Raw genomic sequence first — 22,796 nt, forward strand, 5'->3', positions numbered from 1 at the left:
GGGCCTTCACGAACTGCATTTTAAATTGGAGGAAGATCGCTCTGGCAGCTCAGCTGTTTAGTAACAGCGACCACCAAGGAGCTTGTCCATGCATAGTCAGGCTCGCACAATATGAAAATCCCACGAGACAGTGGCTGTGTGAACCGCAGGCTGTTGAGGAACACTGTCCCTGTCATGAGTGAGTGTGGGTGTGTCGATTGTGCACATATGTGTGTGTGTGTGTGTGTGTGTAGGGGGGGTTGCCAGCAATTTTAGTGGTAGGGCCCCCACCAGCCCTAATCCAGCCCTGCCTGTCAGTGCCAGAGACTAACTGCTAGGGTTCCATTTCAGGGCGCCTGGCGAAGTACAGTACATGTCCTGCCAGAGAAACAGAGGAGCGCAGATCCTGCAACAGAAAAACAGGGGCGCCCTTCAGAGCTGATCAGTGTGTGCTGCATGTGTGTGTAACCTTTCAAATTTTGCATGACACCACTAGTTTAAAACACAAAAGCTAACTTGCAGTCAGGGCCGGCTCTACCATTAGGCAGCTTTAGGCAGTTGCCTAGGGATCTGGGGGACGCTACTGAGTCTGCCTCTCCAAAATTAAGGATGTCTCAAAAAGAAACATCCTTTTTGTACTTAATGCAAGTGGTGGCTGTGGAACTTATAAGTTACACTTTCATCTGAAGGGCTGGGAAGTGGATATTGATGTTGGTTGCGGCAGTAGACTGAAGCTTTGCCTAGGGTGCCAAGAAACCTTACACCCGCCCTGCTTGCAGTTATCATAAACATCACATACTGAGGGTCATTCAGACCCGGCCGCTAATGCGGCCCGTATAGCAATATGCAGATGGCGGCAAACTGCGCACGCCCCAATGGATGCAACCACAATGTGATTAACAGTGGCGGCGATGCGGCATTGGGGGCGGGGCAATGCGGTGCGAGTGAGGGTGGGCCGGATTTGTTTTTGGGGTGACTGCATGACGTCACATGCAGCCGCTCCAATAAAAAAAATGTCTGCTGACCACCTGACAGTACAGCCAGGCTGCGCTGCCAGGCGTCAACCTTAGTTCCAATGCGTCCGCACATCAAGAGGTGGTCTCACACATGGTGGACGGCCTTGCCCTATGCTGGCCGGGTATGCAGCCGTCTGCATTCATCTCTGAATAACCCCCACTGTACACCATGATGGTATACTTGACATAGGGCCCGATTAAGACCTGATCGCTGCTATGCGTTTTTGAACAGCGGGCGATTTTTGTTAGACTAGGCATGTGTATGCACCGCAATGCGCACGCGCGTCACCAGACAACAACATGCATCGCCAAAAAGCGGTAGGCTGGTGCAAAAATTCCAATCGCACAGCCATTCGCTGATTGACAGGAAGAGGCCGTTTGTGGGTGGAAACTTACCCTCTGGAGTGTCAGGGAAAACGCACGCGTTCCCAAGAGTTTTCAGGGAGGGTGTGTGACATCAGCTCCTGACCCGATCAGCCTGTTCTCATCGCTCTAGGACCAAGTCCTGGGCTGCACACAGCGGTAAAAACATTAGATGGTGAGTGAGTTGCGAACAGATTTGCAGCTGTCTGCTGACTGAGGGATATTTGTAGAACGGTGTACACATGCGATCGCACACTGCACGGGCGAATTTATACTCCCCTTGGGTGGAGACTATCTGAAAGCAGGACAACAAAATTAGCAGCCCAGTGATCAGGTCTGAATCACCCCCATAATACAGACTAGCTTGCAAATGTGCAAATACATAGTTAGCAAAGAGAATTTTTAAGTAACTATGTAATGTAAATCCCCAAATTCATGGCAAATTGGATAAAATATGTAAATGATGCAGATTCTTAAATAACCAATTTTGTTTGATTGGATAATTAGCAATAATATGACAATTTTATTCTCGTTGCAGCAATCATACAGTGTTATGCAGCCAGGAAACGAGAGTGAAGAAAGGTATTTGCTAGAAACCTCTGCAGTGTAACATTCACTTGTATGTCTATATTTAAGCTGTATACTGTATGTGCTTGTGTGAACAGGGCTGTGATGATGATGAATAGATATGTATTGATTCAGATTGTAGGAAAAAACAAGCAATGCTGGTGATAATGAGGTTGCTGATGAAGCCTACAGCAGAATAAAGATGAGGCTTTAGGTAGTGATACGCTAGCAGCCATCGCACAGAGGGCCTGATTCTGATTTGTGCGCAAAAGCCTACGCAGATGCGATTGTTCATCCTATGAACATGCAGAACAACACAAGTGAAGCAGCCGCTCAGAAAAGTATAGACACGCCCCCTGGAGCCATAGCAACATCCTCAGCAATTGTATACACGTACACAACATTGACGCAGAAACAAGGGGCTTAATTCAGACATGATCGCAGCAGGAAATGTGTTCTCTAATGGGCAAAACCATGTGCAGGGCCCCACTGCCTGGGGCCCCTCCTTCTCCTCTAGTGATCAGGTTCCAGACTGTGTTCCTGAATTATAAATTATACATGTTACCTTATAATGTACAGGACTATGATGTATTACTATTCTCTACAGTGCATTACCAATATTTATCTGGTACATTATCATGGATGCACTAGCAGTATTTATATATTTGTTAAGGGGCCCAACCCATGCACTAACTAATGGTTAGGTAAACCACTCAGGGCCAGTTCTTGGCCTTGTGGCGCCCCGGGCAAAGTATAGGGGCGTGGCTTCAAATGGGGGCGTGGTCAGTTACGCCCCCATTTATGCCCCCTGTAGCGACGCTGAAAGAAAAAATAAAATAAAAAAAAGTATACTTACCATCCCCGTTCCTAATCCAGACCGCTGCAGACCTCCTCCGCCGGCGGCGGCGCTCTTCTCCTCCCCTCGATCTATGGGAGAGACGTTATTACGTCTCTCCCATAGAACAGCATAGACACTAGAGGTCAAGTATGACCCCTAGTGTCTGTGCCACTATGCTGTGCGGTGCGCGATGACGTCATCGCGCACCGCACAGCAAAGGTCCTCTCAATGAAGGGAAACTAGACGCTACGCGTCTGGTTCCCTTCAAAGCGGGGGGGCACAGCGGGGCACTGCGGGGGGCACAGTGGCGGATCTTGCCCTGGTGCGGCGCCCTCCGGATGGCGCCGGCGCCCTCCGGAAGGCGGCGCCCCGGGCAAAAGTACCGCTTGCCCATGGCAAGATCCGCCACTGAAACCACTGTAATGACTGGCCACTCCCCTCTGGAGACCGACCACACCCCTAAACATGGGCCCCTACCACTACATTCCCCGGTGGGCCCTTCATGCCCCAGTCCGACACTGGGCAGATATAACATGTGCAGAGAGAGTTAGATTTGGATGGGGTATGTTCAAACTGAAATCTAAACTGCAGTGTAAAAATAAAGCAGCCAGTATTTACCCTGCACAGAAACAATAGAACCCACCCAAATCTAACTCTCTCTTCACATGTTATATCTGCCCTCCCCTGCAGTGCACATGGTTTTGCCCATTAGAGAACAAATTTGCTGCTGCGATCAGGTCTGAATTAGGTCCAAGGAACATCGACTCTCCGAGTGAGTCTATGGTCACGGAGACTGGCTGCGAGAGAAGTGACGCTGCCGCCATGTATGATTGCAGTGAAAGGCAAAACCACATCCCGAAAAACGGCCTGCATTTAGGCTGTCACTCCCCGTTACTGTCACCAAACGGTTCCTTTCTGACAATCACTCTGCAATAAAATCCTGACTGTGAGCACATCACAAAGGTAGCTTGGCGCATGGTCAGTGTGAACGGGGTACATGCCTAGTCTGCCGATAATCGTTCAGTCGCATGAACATCAGCACTGCGTACAAATTGGAATTAGGCCCAGAGTACGCAGTTTGTGGTGAAAAAAATGACACATACATTCTAATTTATAAATAGATGGTTATTTGAGCACAAATTCCTGGATACAAGTTACAAATGAAAAATAGACTAATTTTTTACCATTTGCAAAAAGTACTCAGTCCATCAGCATTGTCAAGCAGTGTTTATCAAACTATTAATAGCTTCATGGAAAAATAAATACTGTGGGAGAGAGGTACCGGACATGTGGATGAAAAGACTGCGTAGGTCATGTAATATGGCCGTAACAGCATAAACTCACCAGCTGGGCCTGCTGCACGCCTCTTAATGCATCACTCTGGCACGGAAGGGGTTACAGTTTTTGTGGGAGGAACGTAAGGAAAACTGCCTGGATTATGATTGGCTGGATTCTGTATAGGGGCTGGTCTGACATACTTATAGTCTTCAGACCTAGGACATCCTGCCTCTTCCAGTTTTTTCCATGGAACTGTTGAGTACAGCTGATTTAACAGTGTTTTATTGCTGCATATTATTTCTTTGATCCGCTCATCTTTCTCTCTGCTCTCCTTATCTATACTTCTCTCTGTATCTTCTACTAAACTCTACTCCTGTTCTACCTCCTTCTGTCCTACTTTCTCCCTTCTCCTTTCTCATTCATTCTTCTACCTAAATGTATTTGTGCTTATGGGCCCTTCCTGCTCGGCTGCTGGACTCCTCGAGCGAGGTCCGGCTGAGCAGGAGCGGGCTTGCAGTGCCTGGAGCGGGGCGTTCCCTGGCATCCGCTGCCGTGTTCACCCGCCCGCGCTCCCTCACGGCCACAATCTGTCTCCGTCCCCACCGCTGGCTTCGGCGTTGGCGGGCGGGGACGGGCCGGGAGTTCGTGGGCGGCTGCGGCGGGCTGCTGGGGATGGCTAGGAACGTCCCTGCACCCGCTGGTCATCACGCAGGGTGGGCGCGCCAGGCCTGTATGGCCGGTACAGCGCTCCCGCCCTGCAGCACACACAAAAGACTAAAAATAAAGGGGGGGCAGCCCATATATCACTCTTGCCGGAGGGGGGGGCAGCCCACATATCACTTCCGCCGGGGGGGGGGGGCAGCCCACATATCACTCCCGCCGGGGGGGGGGGGCAGCCCACATATCACTCCGGCCGGGGGGGGGCAGCCCACATATCACTCCCAGGTTGGTCTCCGGGGCTATTTTGTTTGCCATGTGCTGGGTCCCGCACCCCCCCCCCCGCTGTGGGGTGGGGCTACGCACTCATCTTCCCGCTGCTTCTGGCCAGTGCCGTTGTCATCCCCCGCGACATGGTCGACCATGCCGGGATGGTTGCGCACGGACGCGTTACGTCCACCCGCTGTGGGACGGGCCACCGTGCCACTCCTGCCGCGGATGGACACCTGGCAACAGCTCATTTCGGAGTTGTGCGTGCAGCGCATAGTTAGCCCGGCAGATGTGCTCGTGCTATACTGGCCGGTCACAGTCAAGGGGCACAGCCACAGGCTGGCAACCCCCTAAGGGGACAGTGCGCGGGCGGATAGCAAGTTATCTAGTCCCAGCTTGGGTCAGCCTGCTGATGCGGACGCTGCTGCGAACAGCCCGCAGTCGGCAGGTGCGCAGAATGTCTGTAGCAGTGGCTGCGCTCAGGGATCTGGTGCTGAGTCCATTGCTAGGGATAGGAGGAGGTTGCGGCGTCGACGGCCCAGGCAGAGTTTATCTACGTGGGACAGGGATGTTGCGTTCACAGACAGCAAGGGCTCATCCGGGTCTTTGCTCCCGACGGGGGGGTTTGCAAACCTCTCGTCGGGTGCGGGCCACGGAGGCCGCACCCTTGGTGGCCGCCTCCCCTTTTTTGTCCGCCAATTGTGCCGCAGTCGCGTTGGCGGTGGCTCCCTGGTTATCCGCCGTACCCGGTGGACTAGGGCCAGCCATCCTTCCTTGGCTGATAGCATCGCGCAGAGTCTTAAGCCGCTCCTGTCCTCTGGGGGAGCGGCTGGACCGCCGGCCCTGCCGTTCACTGTGGCTGCGGGAACGGTCGGGGTGCAAGGGACGATGTCTCTTTAGTTTCCCCGGCCGTTGACGTCGGGACTGGAATGGAGACTGCCGGTGCCTCAGCTCATCGTCTGGAAGGCGCAGGAACTGACGGAGTAGCCACACGGGCGGCTGAGTCTTCCTCGGACCCCGACTGACCCCATGGGAGTGCGGTTAGCCCTTGTAGCGGAGTGGGATCTAGTACGCAGTCCCACTCCTCTAGCGAGGATAGAGATACGCGTCAGGGTTCAGGCAAGCGCGGTAGAAAACGCGCAGGCGCTGGGGTACGGACTCTTACCTTTGTCTCCCCGTCCTCTGGAGGGGGGTCAAACGACGCAGACGGCGCAAGCGCAGGTATTCAAGCTCTCTGTGCAACGTGGTCTTAGGCCCAGCATCCGGGACCGGATCCATGGGGGTCAATGCGTTACTATTTTAGCTCTCCCTAGCGAGGATCATGGAGCCTTGCTTTCAGCTACGTAAAAGGCCAAGGTAGCGAGGACGCTTTGCGTTCCTATCCAAATTGGGTTAGGTGCATGTTAACCTTCGCGGTGTGTTATTTGGAGACGTGCCCGGACGAACACATGAACTTTGTGCGATATCAGTTCCTTGTCCACGTGCTGTACCATAAATACAACGGGTCGGCTTGGCGACGCTACTATGAGAACTTTCGGCGCATACAGCACGGTCGTGATATCTACAATTTCTGGAAGACGGATGTAGCACTGTACGTGGAGCTGACGCAGGGCTCTGGGGGCGACGATGAAAGCGGTACTACGAAACGATGGGTGAAGCAGCCCGGCTCTCGTTCTTTTGGCTTTCGGGCGGGTCCGTCGCGAGCGGCCTATAGGACATGCTTCGTATTCAACTATGCCCAATGTGACATGGGGGGTCGGTGACGTTTTCGTCGCTCCTGCATCTGATGTGGCGGAGACCATGGGACCAAGGACTGCACCAGTCCTGGGACTGGGAGTAATTCCGGACCATGGAGCCGCGTTCCTGCGGTCCCAGGCGCTGACCATAGCCCCCTTCCCGATTACACACCTGCCGCTCATACCTCTGGCTGCGACGGTACCCGCGGCGGGTGGACGCCCAATTTTTACACTTGGTTTCGCGTCTGGCTTCCCCTTGCCAATATCTCGGGCTGGCACGAACCTGTTTTCGGCTCGGGGGGTTTCTGGAAGTGCTACGGCGGAAGGTTGAGGCTGACGTTTCATTGGTCAGGATGATGGCCCACCTTTTTCGGTATCCCCCCCCCTTACCGGATTTAGTCTTGTCCCCCGTCGGGATAGTGCCCAAGATGACCGCCGACCACTTTGGACTCATTCATCATCTTTCCTGTCCTCTCGGGTCACTGGTTACTGCGGCTATTCCTGATGATCAGTGTAGGGCATTTACCTATCTTTTCATTCTGCCATAGCCACCATTAGGTCTTTGGTCCGGGGGCCGTGACGTGTACATTGGACATCCGGTCAGCGTTTCGTCCCCTCTCGGTGCACCCTTCGGCCTTTCTGTTTATGGGTTGTTTTTTTGGGTTGTTTTTTTTAACTGGTCGATGGCTATTACATAGATTGGTGCCTCCCTATGGGTTGTTCCATCTCTTGCGCATACTTCGAGTGATTCAGTTCTTTTCCCCTTTGGAGCCTGGTGCAGGCGACGGGTGAGGGGAATTTCACACTACTTGGATGATTTCCTTTTGATCGGCCCACGGGACTCAGATCGCTGCGCTAGCTTGCTAGCATGGGCCCTCTTCGCACGCTTCGGGGGAACCGGTTGCGCCTGGGAAGACTGTGAGGCCATCTGCCTCCTTAGTTTACCTCGGAATTCAGATTGATACGGTCGCCGGACTCTGTAGGCTACCAGTGGATTAGGTGTTCCATCTTCACGATGATATCCTTTATGCTCTTGCTGCGGGCTCATTCCCTCTTGGGCCTGTTTGATTTTGTTTGCGAAGTTATCCCCATGGTTGGGGTTTTTCAGCAGAAAATCGGAGCGGGTGACAGTTGGGATTAGACGCCCGCATCATTTTCTTAGATTGTGCCTCAAATTTCGGGGGGAGTTCCGTACCTGGGATGAATTTCTAGTTCGTTTCACCGGCGTCTGTATTTGGCAATAGGCGGTCGTGTCTAGCACAACCCTGGGGCTTTTCACGGACGCCTCTGGCGCTTGCATTTTCGGAGCTTATTTCGCTGGCCGGTGGTGCGCGTCTCCTTGGCCGGGGGCCTGGCTTAGCTAGCACCTCACGACAAACATGCTGTTGCTGGAAATTTTTCCCATAATGGTCACATTGCAGTTATGGCGCGATGCCCTGCGTAACACAGTGGTGACCTTCTGGTGCAACAATTTGGGCGTGGTTTTTTGCCATTAATAGGCAGAGATCCACGTCCTTGCCGGTCCTGCGGGTCATTGCGCAGATCATCTTGCTATACTTGGTGAACAACATTACGTTGCGAGCCCGGCATGTTCCGGGAGTGCGTAACTACATTGCTGATACCCCTTCTCGTGGTGACTGTCAGTGGTTTAGGCGCTTGGCTCCTGCAGCTCTCATCCATGGGGAATCATGTCCTGCTTATGTGTGGCAGGTTATCCGCCCGGATTGGAGGTTTAGCCCACAGGTCGCTGGCCCTTGCAACTTTCGCGGCTTATCTGGCAGCCTGGGAGCGGTGGAGTTGCTACCTTCTGGAGAGAGGCCATAGTGGTAAGACCTCTCACGACTTTTAGATACATCTGGGTTTTTGTACACCGACGGAATTTCGCTGGCGTATGTTGGTAGGGTTCTAGCGGTATATCATGCTTTCTGCAGCTTCGGGGGGAGGAGGACTTTACCAAGTCCTTTTTCTCCCGGAAGGTGTCGAAGGGATGGGCTCGGCCGATCCCGTCCCGGCCGGCCGACCGCCGGCCAATTGCTGGGTTTTTGTTGAGGCGCATTTTAGGATCCCTACGGAGTATTTGCTCTTCAGGGTATGAAGTTCTCCTCTTCATGACGGCCTTTACGATGGCTTTTCACGGTGCGATCAGGGTGGGCGAGCTGGTGTCCGTTTCTCGTACTTCTGCCTCGCCCATGCTGACAGCCTACGTCGACGTACGCCCCGACAGTTTGCGGGGTGGGATTCAGCGCTCCAAGACTGACGTAGTCGGCGGGGGCAGTGGGTCGAGTGGATCGGGCTAGTGGCGGGGCATTTGTCCAGTTACCGCGGCCCGGTCTTATTCGTCCGTTCGGCCTCCAACGCCTGACGGGTGGCTCGTCCATAGTGACGATTCCCCGTTGACCAGATATCACTTCCGGTCGGTTTTGGGACGTTGCATTTTATACCTGGGTCTATCTCCGGCCGACTATGGGACTCACTCTTTCCGCATCGCCGCTGCTTTTGCGGCCGCTGCGGCGGGTTGGTCTGAAGTCGAAGTCCCGGCACTGGGAAGGTGGAGGTCTGGTGCAGTTAGGCGCTATATCAGGCCTTTTCCTCCCGGTGCGCCCCTTTGAGGATTAGCCGCTCGTCACAGTCGCCCTTTGTGATAGTGGGGGCCTTGAGGAATTTTTGCTTTATCGTTGGTTTTAATTACGGTTTTTGCCGGCTGACGAAGTTTTGTGTTTTTGCCTCAAGTCAAATTGGGGGACCCCCCCCCCCCTTCCCGTTAGGGATGCAGGTTAGGTTTTCCATTTTTCTCCATACTATATTTCATTTATTAACCTCAGTCACAGGGACGCAGGTTAGATTAACCTCAGTCACACCCTTCTTTTGGTCCTGCATGTGGGTGGCAATGATCTGGTACGCCGGGTCTTGAGGTCTGTTTAGCTTCGTGTTCGGTTTTGAGTTAAGTTTTCTTTGTATTATGCTTTGTTTAAGTTGAGTTGAGTTTTCGGTTCGGTGGCGGTGGCAGGTTGGTAACCTGGCAGTTGGCCGGTTTCTGAACGGTTATTTTGGTTTAACTTAAGGAGTTTATTTTTTGTAAGTTCGGGTGAACTTTTAGGTATTTTTATAGTCTTATAAGTAATTGATGGGCACCACCGTACTTGGTGGGGCCCATATGATAGATCATAAACATATGTGGATACTGGGGCCGGAGGCCCAATTTTTTACCCCATAGGGGCGGAGCGTACCTCCGTCCCTACAACTGTTGGTGGGCAGGGGTAGTGGCAGAAGGTCGACCCCTGTCCTTGGATTTTAGATTTCTGATGTCTGGGATGGAGGCAGGAGGCCGATCCCGGAACATCTGGGGCAGAAGGCCCCCTCACACATGTTTTTTATTGCTCGGGATGGAGGCAGGAGGCCGATCCTGGAACATCTGGGGCAGAAGGCCCCCTCACACATATGTTTATTGCTCTATGTTGTCATATAATTTTGGATCACCCTTATTAAGTTGTTTATCGTGATTAACCGTTCTTCTCCCCGCCACCTTAGTTAGAGAGGGAAGTCTGCATTTTTAGTTTTAGTATTAATAGGCCTTCCTCTCAGTCAAAATAGAAAGCTGACCCCTTTCACGCCAATTACGGTTGTTGTGTCTTTATTTACTAAGATAAGTGTGCTTGAGTGGTGTGCGAATGCATCGGACGTGTGAAGTTTAAGACTGCGTGGGTCATGTAATATGGCCATAACAGCATAAACTCACTGGCTGGGCCTGCTGCACGCCTCTTAATGCATCACTCTGGCACGGAAGGGGTTACAGTTTTTGTGGGAGGAACGTAAGGAAAACTGCCTGGATTATGATTGGCTGGATTCTGTATAGGGGCTGGTCTGACATACATATAGTCTTCAGACCTAGGACATCCTGCCTCTTCCAGTTTTTTCCGTGACCCACCCTCCCGCCCTGAGGAGTTGTTTTTTTGTTGCTACAGTGGGGTTACTTGTGTCGGCTTTTGGTGGCCGGTTTCTGAACGGTTATTTTTGTTTAACTTAAGGAGTTTATTGTTAGTAAGTTCGGGTGAACTTTTAGGTATTTTTATAGTCTTATAAGTAATTAATGGGCACCACCGTACTTGGTGGGGCCCATATGATAGATCATAAACATATGTGGATATTGGGGCCGGAGGCCCAATTTTTTACCCCATAGGGGCGGAGCGTACCTCCGTCCCTACAACTGTTGGTGGGCAGGGGTAGTGGCAGAAGGTCGACCCCTGTCCTTGGATTTTAGTTTTCCGATGTCTGGGATGGAGGCAGGTGGCCGATCCCGGAACATCTGGGGCAGAAGGCCCCCTCACACATATGTTTATTGCTCTATGTTATCATATAATTTTGGATCACCCTTATTAAGTTGTTTATCGTGATTAACCGTTCTTCTCCCCGCCACCTTAGTTAGAGAGGGAAGTCTGCATTTTTAGTTTTAGTATTAATAGGCCTTCCTCTCAGTCAAAATAAAAAGCTGACCCCTTTCATGCCAATTACGGTTGTTGTGTCTTTATTTACTAAGATAAGTGTGCTTGAGTGGTGTGCGAATGCATCGGACGTGTGAAGTTTAAGACTGCGTGGGTCATGTAATATGGCCATAACAGCATAAACTCACTGGCTGGGCCTGCTGCACGCCTCTTAATGCATCACTCTGGCACGGAAGGGGTTACAGTTTTTGTGGGAGGAACGTAAGGAAAACTGCCTGGATTATGATTGGCTGGATTCTGTATAGGGGCTGGTCTGACATACATATAGTCTTCAGACCTAGGACATCCTGCCTCTTCCAGTTTTTTCCGTGACCCACCCTCCCGCCCTGAGGAGTTGTTTTTTTGTTGCTACAGTGGGGTTACTTGTGTCGGCTTTTGGTGGCCGGTTTCTGAACGGTTATTTTTGTTTAACTTAAGGAGTTTATTGTTAGTAAGTTCGGGTGAACTTTTAGGTATTTTTATAGTCTTATAAGTAATTAATGGGCACCACCGTACTTGGTGGGGCCCATATGATAGATCATAAACATATGTGGATATTGGGGCCGGAGGCCCAATTTTTTACCCCATAGGGGCGGAGCGTACCTCCGTCCCTACAACTGTTGGTGGGCAGGGGTAGTGGCAGAAGGTCGACCCCTGTCCTTGGATTTTAGTTTTCCGATGTCTGGGATGGAGGCAGGTGGCCGATCCCGGAACATCTGGGGCAGAAGGCCCCCTCACACATATGTTTATTGCTCTATGTTATCATATAATTTTGGATCACCCTTATTAAGTTGTTTATCGTGATTAACCGTTCTTCTCCCCGCCACCTTAGTTAGAGAGGGAAGTCTGCATTTTTAGTTTTAGTATTAATAGGCCTTCCTCTCAGTCAAAATAAAAAGCTGACCCCTTTCATGCCAATTACGGTTGTTGTGTCTTTATTTACTAAGATAAGTGTGCTTGAGTGGCGTGCGAATGCATCTGACGTGTGAAGTTTATGCAAAACAATGTAAATGCTTGCTCAAGTGATTTAAAGAGAATCCAATAATGCACAAAAAAACAAGATCTGTTTTGCTGAGAATGATACTGTACATAATTTTTTTTCAAAAGATGACCAACATAACTAAACACTCATGGGTAGGGGCATTTACAGATTGCCTGACTGCACTTGCACTATATTGCAATCCACGGGAATACTGGCCAAGCACCTCAACCAATGGACATACTGGGATAAATTTACTAAGGTGGGAGTTTTTTTTAGAACTGGTGATGTTGCCCATAGCATAGCAACCAATCAAATTCTATCTATTATCTTATAGAAGCAGCTAGATAGATAAATGTTAAGTAGATGCTGATTGGCTGCTATGAGCAACATCACCAGTTCTAAAAAAAAAACCTCCCACCTCAGTAAATTTACCCCACTCTGTTTGAATGAGCCAACTTTGTTACTGAAAACAATTTCTTGCCCATGTTCATATGTATTGTAAGTAGATGTATTCAACGCTGTCAGTGTAACAGGCAGTTACTGATCAAAAATGTAAGTACTAACTTGTACAAAAAGTGTATTTAACAAGCCCTTGCACTCATTCCCCCTGCACCACATTTATATTTTCATCTTAAAAATACACGTCCTGTACATACAGTGTATACTCTATATATAGATGTTTTATGATGTGCATACTGTATTTCTTTCCGTCCAGAATAACACTTAAGGGCCCCATACACTTGTACGACATGACGGTCCATCATGTCATATAAGATTTCGTCCAACCTCCCGGCAGCTTCCCCGTTGGTAAGATAGTATTAGATATATCGTATGCAGTTTTTTTTTGCATACGATGTTTCTTTTACTATTCTATCTATTTACTGTGGGATCCAACATATAACGAGTGCAGCACTCGTGATATGTCGGATCTAGGGGGATCCGAGCCGATGCTCACGGGAACGCGCAGCGGATCGGATTGGCTTTTCAACCCCCCCGAAAATGCCCGATTTCACCCAATATATCGGGCCAAATGCCCGAATTGGGCTGAAATCGGGCAAAATCGGCCTAGTGTGTGGGGCGCTTTACAGATACCATGATGCAAGTCTAGCCACACAATAGTGTGAGGTACAGTACACCTAAATTATTCTTTTTTTAAAGTGCATGCAAAGTGGGCTTATTTTTGCCCATATGCCAGGTTCCAGCTGTGAAAAACATGCTGTCGTCACTGCAAGAGGAGCAAATGTGCCCACTTTACAGCAGAAAGCTGTCCCAGACCTTTATGCCTAAATGTGCCCATGTCTCAGGCCACTTACCAGGGGTGTATCTAGAGAGGAGGGGACCCGTGTGCAGACTCCGTGTGTGGGCCCCCTCTTCTCCCACAGCTGTCGCGCCGCTGCTAGCACTCTCAGCGCTCTAGACTCTGACACAGTGCCAAAGTCTACAACGCATGCGGAGGACTCCAAAAAACGTCTGCCGCGCCATTTTTCAGGAATCCTGCGCATGCGCTGTAGACTCTGGCACTGTGTCAGAGTCTCTAGTGGTCAGTGCGCTAGCAGCAACGCGACGGCTACGGGAGAGGAGGGGGCCCACACACGGTCAGCGATGGACTCTGTAAAGGTAAGTACTGTATAGGAGAAATGGGTGCAGTGAGTGACTCAGGGGCCCGTGTGCACCGCACACACTGCACCCATTATAGAAACGCCAATGCCGCTTACCTTACAATATGTGTAACATACTTGTTTAAGCTTTGTCATTTTTAAAGTGCTAGAGCCTCTCCCATACAGCAGACATTCCACTATCTTGCGAACGCAATGTATTTCTTTCGTTTTAAAACACGTTCATGAATGCCTGCAGAAGTAAATTCTGTAGGCGGGAGATGTAGGGAATAGAAATTTACAAGTGGCCAATCACAAGCGATTTACGAGATACGACAGCCACCATCATTATTATCCGATATTGCATGATGTCATACATAATTTGTCTGTTTCTGGCATATTTCCATATTTTTCCTGCTCACCCTACATTGCCTATGGCAAAACATCCCAGTCCCATCACATTACATCCATTCGTCTATAAGCCTCTACAGATGGTTGTTAATACAGAGAAGTCGCAGAAGTCATAGTAGATTTGCATGAGTGCATATGGGTGACGGGTGTACACAGTTCTGAGAATGCGCAGAGCAAATTTGCCCAATCTCTCGTAGTACTCACTTAGCATAAGCCCACATGTCAATAAGCCTGCTTCCTTCATATCACTCAATAAGAGTTTCCTTATTTAATTATATGAACAGCAGAAAACGTAAAACAATCTTAGAACTCATAGATCTCAAAATTCCCCTAGAAAGAAGCTACTGAGTCCCAATGTTACTTGCCGACTCTCCTGGAATGTTGGGAGTGTTGCCAGGCTCCAGAGAGAGTCGGCCTGCCTCCTGGCTATATTCACTTCCCCAGTGAAGTGCTCAGTCCGGGGACTTGGTGACATGATAAATCGCTTCATCTCGGCACCACCATCCACTGCCCGATGCTGCATGCAGTCCGTTTCCCAGAGGACATTTTTAAAATGTTGGTAACTATGATTCCAAAAACTTTTCTGTGCAAAGTAGATTTGCATTTGTATTAGTGTAGATAACACTAGGTTTAGTATATTATGGGTGGCATCCAATTAGAGGTGAAACTACATCGGGCGTGAAAAATGTATGCGATGTTTCACCCAGATTTTTTTTTACAGGCTATCCAATTTGGTCGCCTGTAAAATAAAACACATTATCTCTCAAAAAAACACACAGTTTCAGTGAAACCAGGGATTTGGTTTTGCCTGCTCGAGGCAGGTGAAACAAAATACCCGGATTTACGGGGCTAATTGGATAGCCCCAGGCAGAACAATTAGCCGCGGTAAAAAAAACGCACCTAACTAGATACCCCCCTTTGTGTTCTTGATATTTATACTATTATACCATACATTAGCCACATTAAATTGTGCTGCAAAAAGTAAAGGTGGAGAAATCTCATGGCAGACTGAGCAACACCTTGCACACATGTCTGCTTCTTTGGCAGTCGCACATCTGCAACTTTATGCAAATGCTGCTACAAAACTCTTCCCTTGTGTTCTCTGTGTGTCTGAATGTGTAAGGCTGGGTACACACTAAGCGATATACATCGACCGTTCAATGGAACGGGCAATATATTATGAGCCTGTAGGCAATTTTGTACCCCCCATATGTCGTTCACATACATATCGCAACCTATTCAAAAGTCGCCCTCCCCCATAGTCTAAGTTTCACCGTGTGGTCCAACATATCAGCCAACATTGAGAAAACAAAACAAAACATGGGGCACAATTAATTATGCCCTTCATCACATCCTCTATACATCAGCCAAACTGCCTTAATTATGATTTGATCTGTAGGCCACACTTCCGTTTGGCCTCTGAGTCTTTACAAATAGGATTCTCCTACACAAAAAGCAATTGTTTGGCAGAATGCCATACTATTATTGCATAGAGGAAGGTGGGTATTATGGATCACAAAAATGGTCCAAAGGGTTTTTTTTTAAATAAAATGTCCTAATCGTGTCGGAGAGTGAAATACATTGGCCTAGCAGAATTACTGTATCCCTGGAAATTGTTTTTTAAATCTTTGCAAGAATGGAAGAATATGCAGCATTTCTTCTGGGACTGTTCTATTACACCTGCATGTTGGCCAAGTTAGATCAGAAATGCTTTTTTACACTTTGCAAACATCAAAGGTCAGCCTTGATATCGGGAAACATTATTTTGGATTACAACAGCCAAATTCTCTAATGTGTCATGTCTAATATACATCATATATTCTGGTAGCTAAGTGTCTCAGTAAGGCTGCGAGTAAGTGATACAAAATTCAAGTTTTACAATAGTTTATGGTCTTGGCACATTAAGCTCAGCGCAGAGCACTCAGAAATTTCAGGGGTATTAATGTTATTCTCCTTGCAGCCTCATTGTAGGACTAAGTACGTTTATTTTGATGTAATGTACCCAAATGTAGCATAGCAACATTCCATCATGTCAGTCGGACATGGTGACTGATGGCTGGATGGTGTGTTTGTCTTTTAGCACCAAAACATTCCACCATAGTCTACATTAAGGGTCTAATTCAGCATGGGTTGTAGTTGTGCGAAAAATTGTGAAACTACAACCCTTTACACTAATATGCGGAGGGACGCCAAGCACAGGGCAAGTCCGTCCCACATGCGTGGGTCCCGCCCCTCCCCGCTGAAAAGCGAGCGCATCGCTAGGTAGGCGGCTGTGTGTGACATCACACAGTCGCGCCCCGACCCACAAATGGTCCGGACACTCCTGCGTTGTTCAGACAGCGCTCCCCAAACGCCCACAAAATATGCGCACACCGGCATACGTGCAAGCGCACATGTGCTGAATTACCTGATAGTTATTTCAGCACATTAGAGTACCATGCTGAGTTAGGGCCTAAATGCATAATGGCTGGCATTGAAAAAACCCATAGGCTGACAAGAAGTACCTTGGGTGGCAATTGCTAACAATGTTTTTCTTCTCCAGGGAGCACTACATTAGGTTGGTGCCACATGGCAGGCTTATCGGTTCCGAAATGCCCATATAGCAAAGCACAATGGTGTATCTATAAGTGGTGTACACAAGCCTACATCACACACACGGCACCCATTTCTCCTCTACTTACCTTTCCAGAGCCAGTGTCGGCAACAGCAGCACTGCAAAATCACTGGGAAAATGGTGCAGTGCCCATTTTCCCAGCATTTTGCGCATGCGCAAGAGGGAAGTGGACTGCGCAAACTATCCATGCTGAATGAAGACCATACAACGCGGTTAACAGATATAAATTGATTGTCATGCTTAATCTATGAGAGTTGCACTGAGAATCTGCTGTCCAGAGCAACCCTACACTGTGGAGCTTTCATACTAAGGGGCAGATGTATTAACCTGGAGAAGGCATAAGTAAGTGATAAACCAGTGATAAATGCAAGGTGATAAACACACCAGCCAATCATCTCCCATATGTAAATTACCAGTTAGGAGCTGATTGGCTGGTGCATTATCACCTTGCACTCAACACTGCTTTATCACTGGTTTATCACTTCCCTATGCCTTCTGCAGGTTAATACATCTACTCCTAAATTACATTTTAACTCTACAATTTACTTTCAATCTATTATTTATAATATTAGATTGTTGATAGTGGAGGGAACTGTTATTGTAATTGCAAGATCTGTGCGCAAAACATTTCCGGTACATCATTAAGTAATGGGTCATTCAAAATTACATTTGTACTAGTTTGTAGTTCATATCCATTAATGAGGGAAACAGAAAACATAATAAATTCAAACTCTGCTTATCTACATGGCAACATCTGAATAGGTTGCTTGTTTATTTATTTGGAACATTTATAAATGTTGCTAAATATCTTACCTCAAAATTATATTCCCATTTACCTGCATACTGACAAAAGGAAAAACATACAAAAATGAATCATAAAGATTTAAAATAACATTTTGTTTACTAGACTACAGGACTACTACAAACTTTCAAGTACACATACAGTATGTAAAAGAAGAAAAAGAAATGAAATAAATATTAGTCAATAAAATGTAGCATGGTTTAAAAAGATTACGTATTGGACAATGACATATACCAAAGCCTGTATTATGGATTCTTTAGGAGGCGGAATTTCAGTATTCTTACAGTATATCAGCTTTGAATGGGGAAGGAGAGAAAAAGCATTGCAGCTTTGGTTTGCATTCTCCTAGGTAACGGGAATGGTGAATTCATACACAAGGAGCATGACTAGTGATATTTACTGCATGTTTGAAATAACATACAGTGCTTTAATATTTCAGCCTTTTGTCCCATCCATCAATTATGAGATAATGAACATCTGGCGTTGTTCAGATATATTGAGATAAATAGAAAGGAGACACTATACATGTTTTAACAAATGTAAAGAAAAACTGAAAATCATGTAAACATAAACATTATAGATAAATTTACGTGTTGGATATTGTTGACATACAGTACTGTATCAAAGTACCTTTAGAATATTTGCAATCACGTTAATACTGTAGCATTTTATCTGTGATTTTAATCATAAATGAAGTATGCTGAGGTTGGGTTTGTTTTCCTGAAAAAGCATTTTTTTAAGACAGACATTTTAGTTCTGTCTCCTGATCCAAACCTATCCATCTCCCAGATCCAAAGCTAATTTATGTGCCTAATTAGGCTACCAAATATCCTTTAATAATTCCTGGAATTATTTTAAGTCGTTTGTGTGCAAATCACCACAGGACTCCGAAGAGCTGCTGAAGTTTGACTTTACTAGTTGCAGTCATGCTAAACAACGGCTGCAGAAGCACTTCCTGAATAACAAGTGGATGGCAGTGATGTCACTTCCTGTCTTCCACATTAAAGCAACATATACATCTACAGATTTGACTAATGAAACTTGGCCTCACTTGTGATCCTGTTGTTTCAGCTATTTTTGTTAGGCTACTTGGCCACACTTTAAGAGACCAAACTGTGCCAATAATGGCCATTCAAACAGCAAGCAACTGGATTGTGTTGTACATCTGGGCTTGTCTTCATTTCCTAGCCAGCCAATATCATTCCACCCAACATTCATTGAATTGAATGAAAACTCGGAAATTGAACAAAAAAGGGGCATGGCCATTGTAAAGGGGGAATGGCTTCATGGGAGTGCTGCAATCACAGGTCATGTATCCCGTTTTGTGTCACTGAGAGGACATGCCCAGCGCTCTGTGAGCTGCTGGCATGCCCCAGTCCCTCTGTCTCCCATGAATAGATGCCATGCATATGTGCACAGCCCAACATCCCCCCCCCCTACACACACACACACACACACACACACACACACACACACACACACACACACACACACACACACACACCATGGGACACTGTGGCCCACAGGTGGGACAGCGGGACAGTGCCCAAAAAACGAGTCAGTTGGGAGGTATGCAGTAATAACCTCATACAGTACATGCTCCCATGTAAAAGTCAGTGGACAACCTGATTCTCCATTCTGCTGGATCCAACCTAATTTAACTGAATCAACTGTTGAGCTTTTACAATCTGAAGACAATCCATGATCAAGATTCATTTTATATTGCACTCACTGTACTACATGTTAAAGGAGCTCTAAAGATAGAAAATGTATGTGGTTAGAATAGGGGAAAGTATATGGTAATGTTTGATCATGCCTCATACACACACAGTACGGTACATACATACATAGACGGTATATTATTAAAGGGCCTCGTCCTCTGCAGGTGACCCATAGCCTGATCTGACTTAAAGCCCTGACTTTACCGTAACAGCCCACATTCACCACTTATACAATACAGAAAATAGTGACATGTCCAGTGATTAAAATAACATATCTACTGTAAGTATTATAAGGCTAATATACATTTTCAATAAGATCTTCACGCTGTAATTGTCAGCAGCTGTTAAGTTTCTCTAAGCCTATTGTATTCATTTCACGTCTTCTATATTAAATTGTACATGATAATAGTGTGTAGCTTGACACGCCAGTCTTTGCTGAACTTCCTATCCCAGGGGGCCCGGCGTCATGTAATTCAGATACCACTGGAAAGCCAATGGCTCATAATAAATACTCAGCAGAAATAACTAACTGAGGAGACTTATGGTATTTTACGATTAATGTAATGGATATTTATATGTTGATTTATTATTTATTAAAGGTTATTTATATACAGTAGCATATTCTGCAGCGCTTTATAGAGAATATTTCAGTCATTCACATCAGTTCCTGCCCCAGTGGAGCTTAGAATGTATATTCCATATGACATATAAGTACACACACAGTTGCTCTGAGGGGGAGAGGGCAGGGACTAATTACCCTGGCCCAGGCTGACGGAAGGGCCTGGGCCCCTTGCCCACCCCAGAGTATACCTATATTTAAAGCCCACGCTATCTACCCTGTGATATCTTCAGAAAGATGGCACCTGCACATTGAAAGCAAAGACTCTGGCACAGTGCCAGAGTCTGTGCTCTCTAGTACACATGCACCATCTTCCCAAATATCACTAGGAAGATGGCGCTGGCCAAGGAGAAGGGACCCGCTGCTGGAGAGGCCCAGGTCCGCTGCCCTCCCTCCCCAGGTATACATATAGAATGTCAAAGGGAGCTGTATATGTTGATTGTGTAAAATACTCTTCCGGATTATGACCACAAAGTGATAAAATAACACTTGGTTTATTCACATATTATCTATGCACATTATACTTTGATGAACATAGATTATCACATAAAAATCAAATGGTGAACATATTTAAAATACAGATTCCAATTTTGTTGAAGACATGATATAATCAGTGTATTCCATCCAATAGTATTATATACAGGATGTCTGATGTTCTCACAGAAAAACCGTACCCTGATGCGTTTCGTCCCAAAGGACTTCATCAGGGGTTCATGTCTAGATAATACATATGAATCAAGTGAGACTTCTATACAATATATCATGGTGATCATAATCTAAGATGGTGTTTTTGTACATACCAATCAATATTGGAAGAGTTATGGGGGAAAGAAACCGATTTAGCGGTAATGTTGTTCCCACAAGTAAATTCTGAAAGAACCATATCATAGTATGAATTAGATAATTAAATAATCAAGATCAATAGATAATCCACTACTATAGGGGGTGGGGGGGGGAAAAGTTGGGGAGGAGTGTAAGATCCATATATATGAAAATTAAATTTCTCCTTGATAGTCATGAAACACTTATATATGGACTTAATAGTCTTGGTGGTATATTATTAACAGTATATATAATATTACCAAAAAAATTTATGTAAAAAGACTCATATAGAAAGAGTCCATACATATAATATTGTCATAATTAGAGGTCTCCTATAGAAAGAGTACCTCATATGTCTATACGATGATCCATATATAAATTACATGTGATCCAAAATGGCACTTACATTTTTTTTTTTTATACATACCAAGGAATTAAAATCAAAACAAAATAACGCTGAGTGCACCAGTGTTCACCATTGGTCCAGCCTATAATACAAATATTGACTTTAAGGAACATTTTTTCCTCTATGAGGATAGGAGGTAGATTACTCCAGAAAGGAGGGGGCATAAAACTTGATCATACATACCCTCATATAAGTGCAAACTGGGAGGTTGTGCTGTTGTATTCCCTATCAGCTACAAACACACTTATAATAATCCGGCCTATAAAACAATTAGTGATAACTTATAGTATTTTTCTAAATATAACAAAAGCTAACATGTTTTATATGTAACTTGTTTCACATCATTTTTATACAACAGAACTTAATTCTTCATTACATTCATTGTATGAAAAGTCAGGGTGATAGTTTGGGCTTTAATCATACAGAGGATTCCCATATTCAATCACTATTGTTACATAATAACAAATAATGGTTATTATGAACAAACATCTAAGTATCAGCCCAGCCTTCCAGTGTAAATAAGTCAGTGAAATACATAGTCTGATACAAAATCCCACATCCAAAAAGCAACATTGTAACTTACTTTGAATAGTGACAGGCTCTCCTGAACAGCAGTGTAACATAGTGCTGAACAGGTGGGTTTATATACCCTTAGCCTTAATGACTCACTTCCTGTGTGTCTCTACTTCCAACTAATTTAATCAATTAATCTACTTAGCCTTCCGTTTAATTCAGTAAATCTGTGACTTATTAGAATCTTATTTTATTATCAAATTGGGGTTTTGCTTAAGTTAAATCTGTTTTTAACCGTAGTGGACGCATTAATTGTCTATGCGTTCCACTGCGGTCCCGGCGTGCGTTCCATTGCCTTCACTTCCGGTGTATTATGCGGAAGTGATGCGGCAGTGAGAACGGCTCAGTGCGGCCGTGGTGGCTGTCCCAATAGGTATAATTACCAACACGCACCTCTCCTCAGTGTGTTCCCTGCTTAATGTGTACATTTCAAATATGCCAATCCAACTTCTGAAGTCCGTGAATATACTTTTCATTTATGCGTTCCACGGCACCTCCGATTGCGTTTCACTGACATCACTTCCGCCATATCCAACGGGAGTGATGCAGAATACTATATAACTATTTACTAATCCTATATTATTATTTTTATATTTTCAATGCTTGTGATCCTTATCTAATATATAGTGCAATATACTTAATGTATAATATACCTATTTAAACATTTTATTTCTTTTTAAACTCTTTTAACCCCGTGTGTGCCATCTTTATCTCTCTTAGATATTAAATCAGAGAGAGTGATGCAATGGTGGTGGATCAATAAATTTAATCTGACCCAATGGTTGTGTCTTATTTGATTCTATTAGGTGCTAATTAAATCTAATAATCATTTATTCAGTATTTTATCTTATTTATATATGAATCTATGGGGTGCTAATTAATTGTAATAATTTATTTAATCAGTGTTGAATTTATACGAATACCTTTATCTCCTTTAAAGTCTCCTATATTATTATGTGTTGTTAATTGGTGCCCAATTAAATAATTATAAGTGTCCCTAAAGGATTCACCCCATATTTACCTACTAATTGGTGCTATATTTAGCTATTATTTAATTTAAGTGCTATTG

At 46.1% G+C, this 22,796-nt stretch overlaps 1 protein-coding gene across 8 annotated transcripts in view; it reads right to left on the reverse strand.

The window, feature by feature from the left end:
• Positions 1-22,796, reverse strand: part of GALNT13 (polypeptide N-acetylgalactosaminyltransferase 13) — a 770,323-nt gene that overhangs the window by 22,055 nt on the left and 725,472 nt on the right. For 5 of the 8 annotated variants that reach the window (XM_063933520.1, XM_063933518.1, XM_063933522.1 and 2 more), the window contains exon 11: positions 17,598-17,627. The exons of the other annotated variants lie outside the window; for them this stretch is intronic. In XM_063933520.1, the coding sequence (XP_063789590.1) occupies positions 17,598-17,627 (30 nt within the window). The remainder of the gene's footprint in view (positions 1-17,597; positions 17,628-22,796) is intronic. 8 annotated transcript variants of the gene reach the window in all.

The sequence above is a fragment of the Pseudophryne corroboree genome, chromosome 7 (assembly GCF_028390025.1).
Source record: "Pseudophryne corroboree isolate aPseCor3 chromosome 7, aPseCor3.hap2, whole genome shotgun sequence".
Classification (NCBI taxonomy): Eukaryota; Metazoa; Chordata; class Amphibia; order Anura; family Myobatrachidae; genus Pseudophryne; species Pseudophryne corroboree.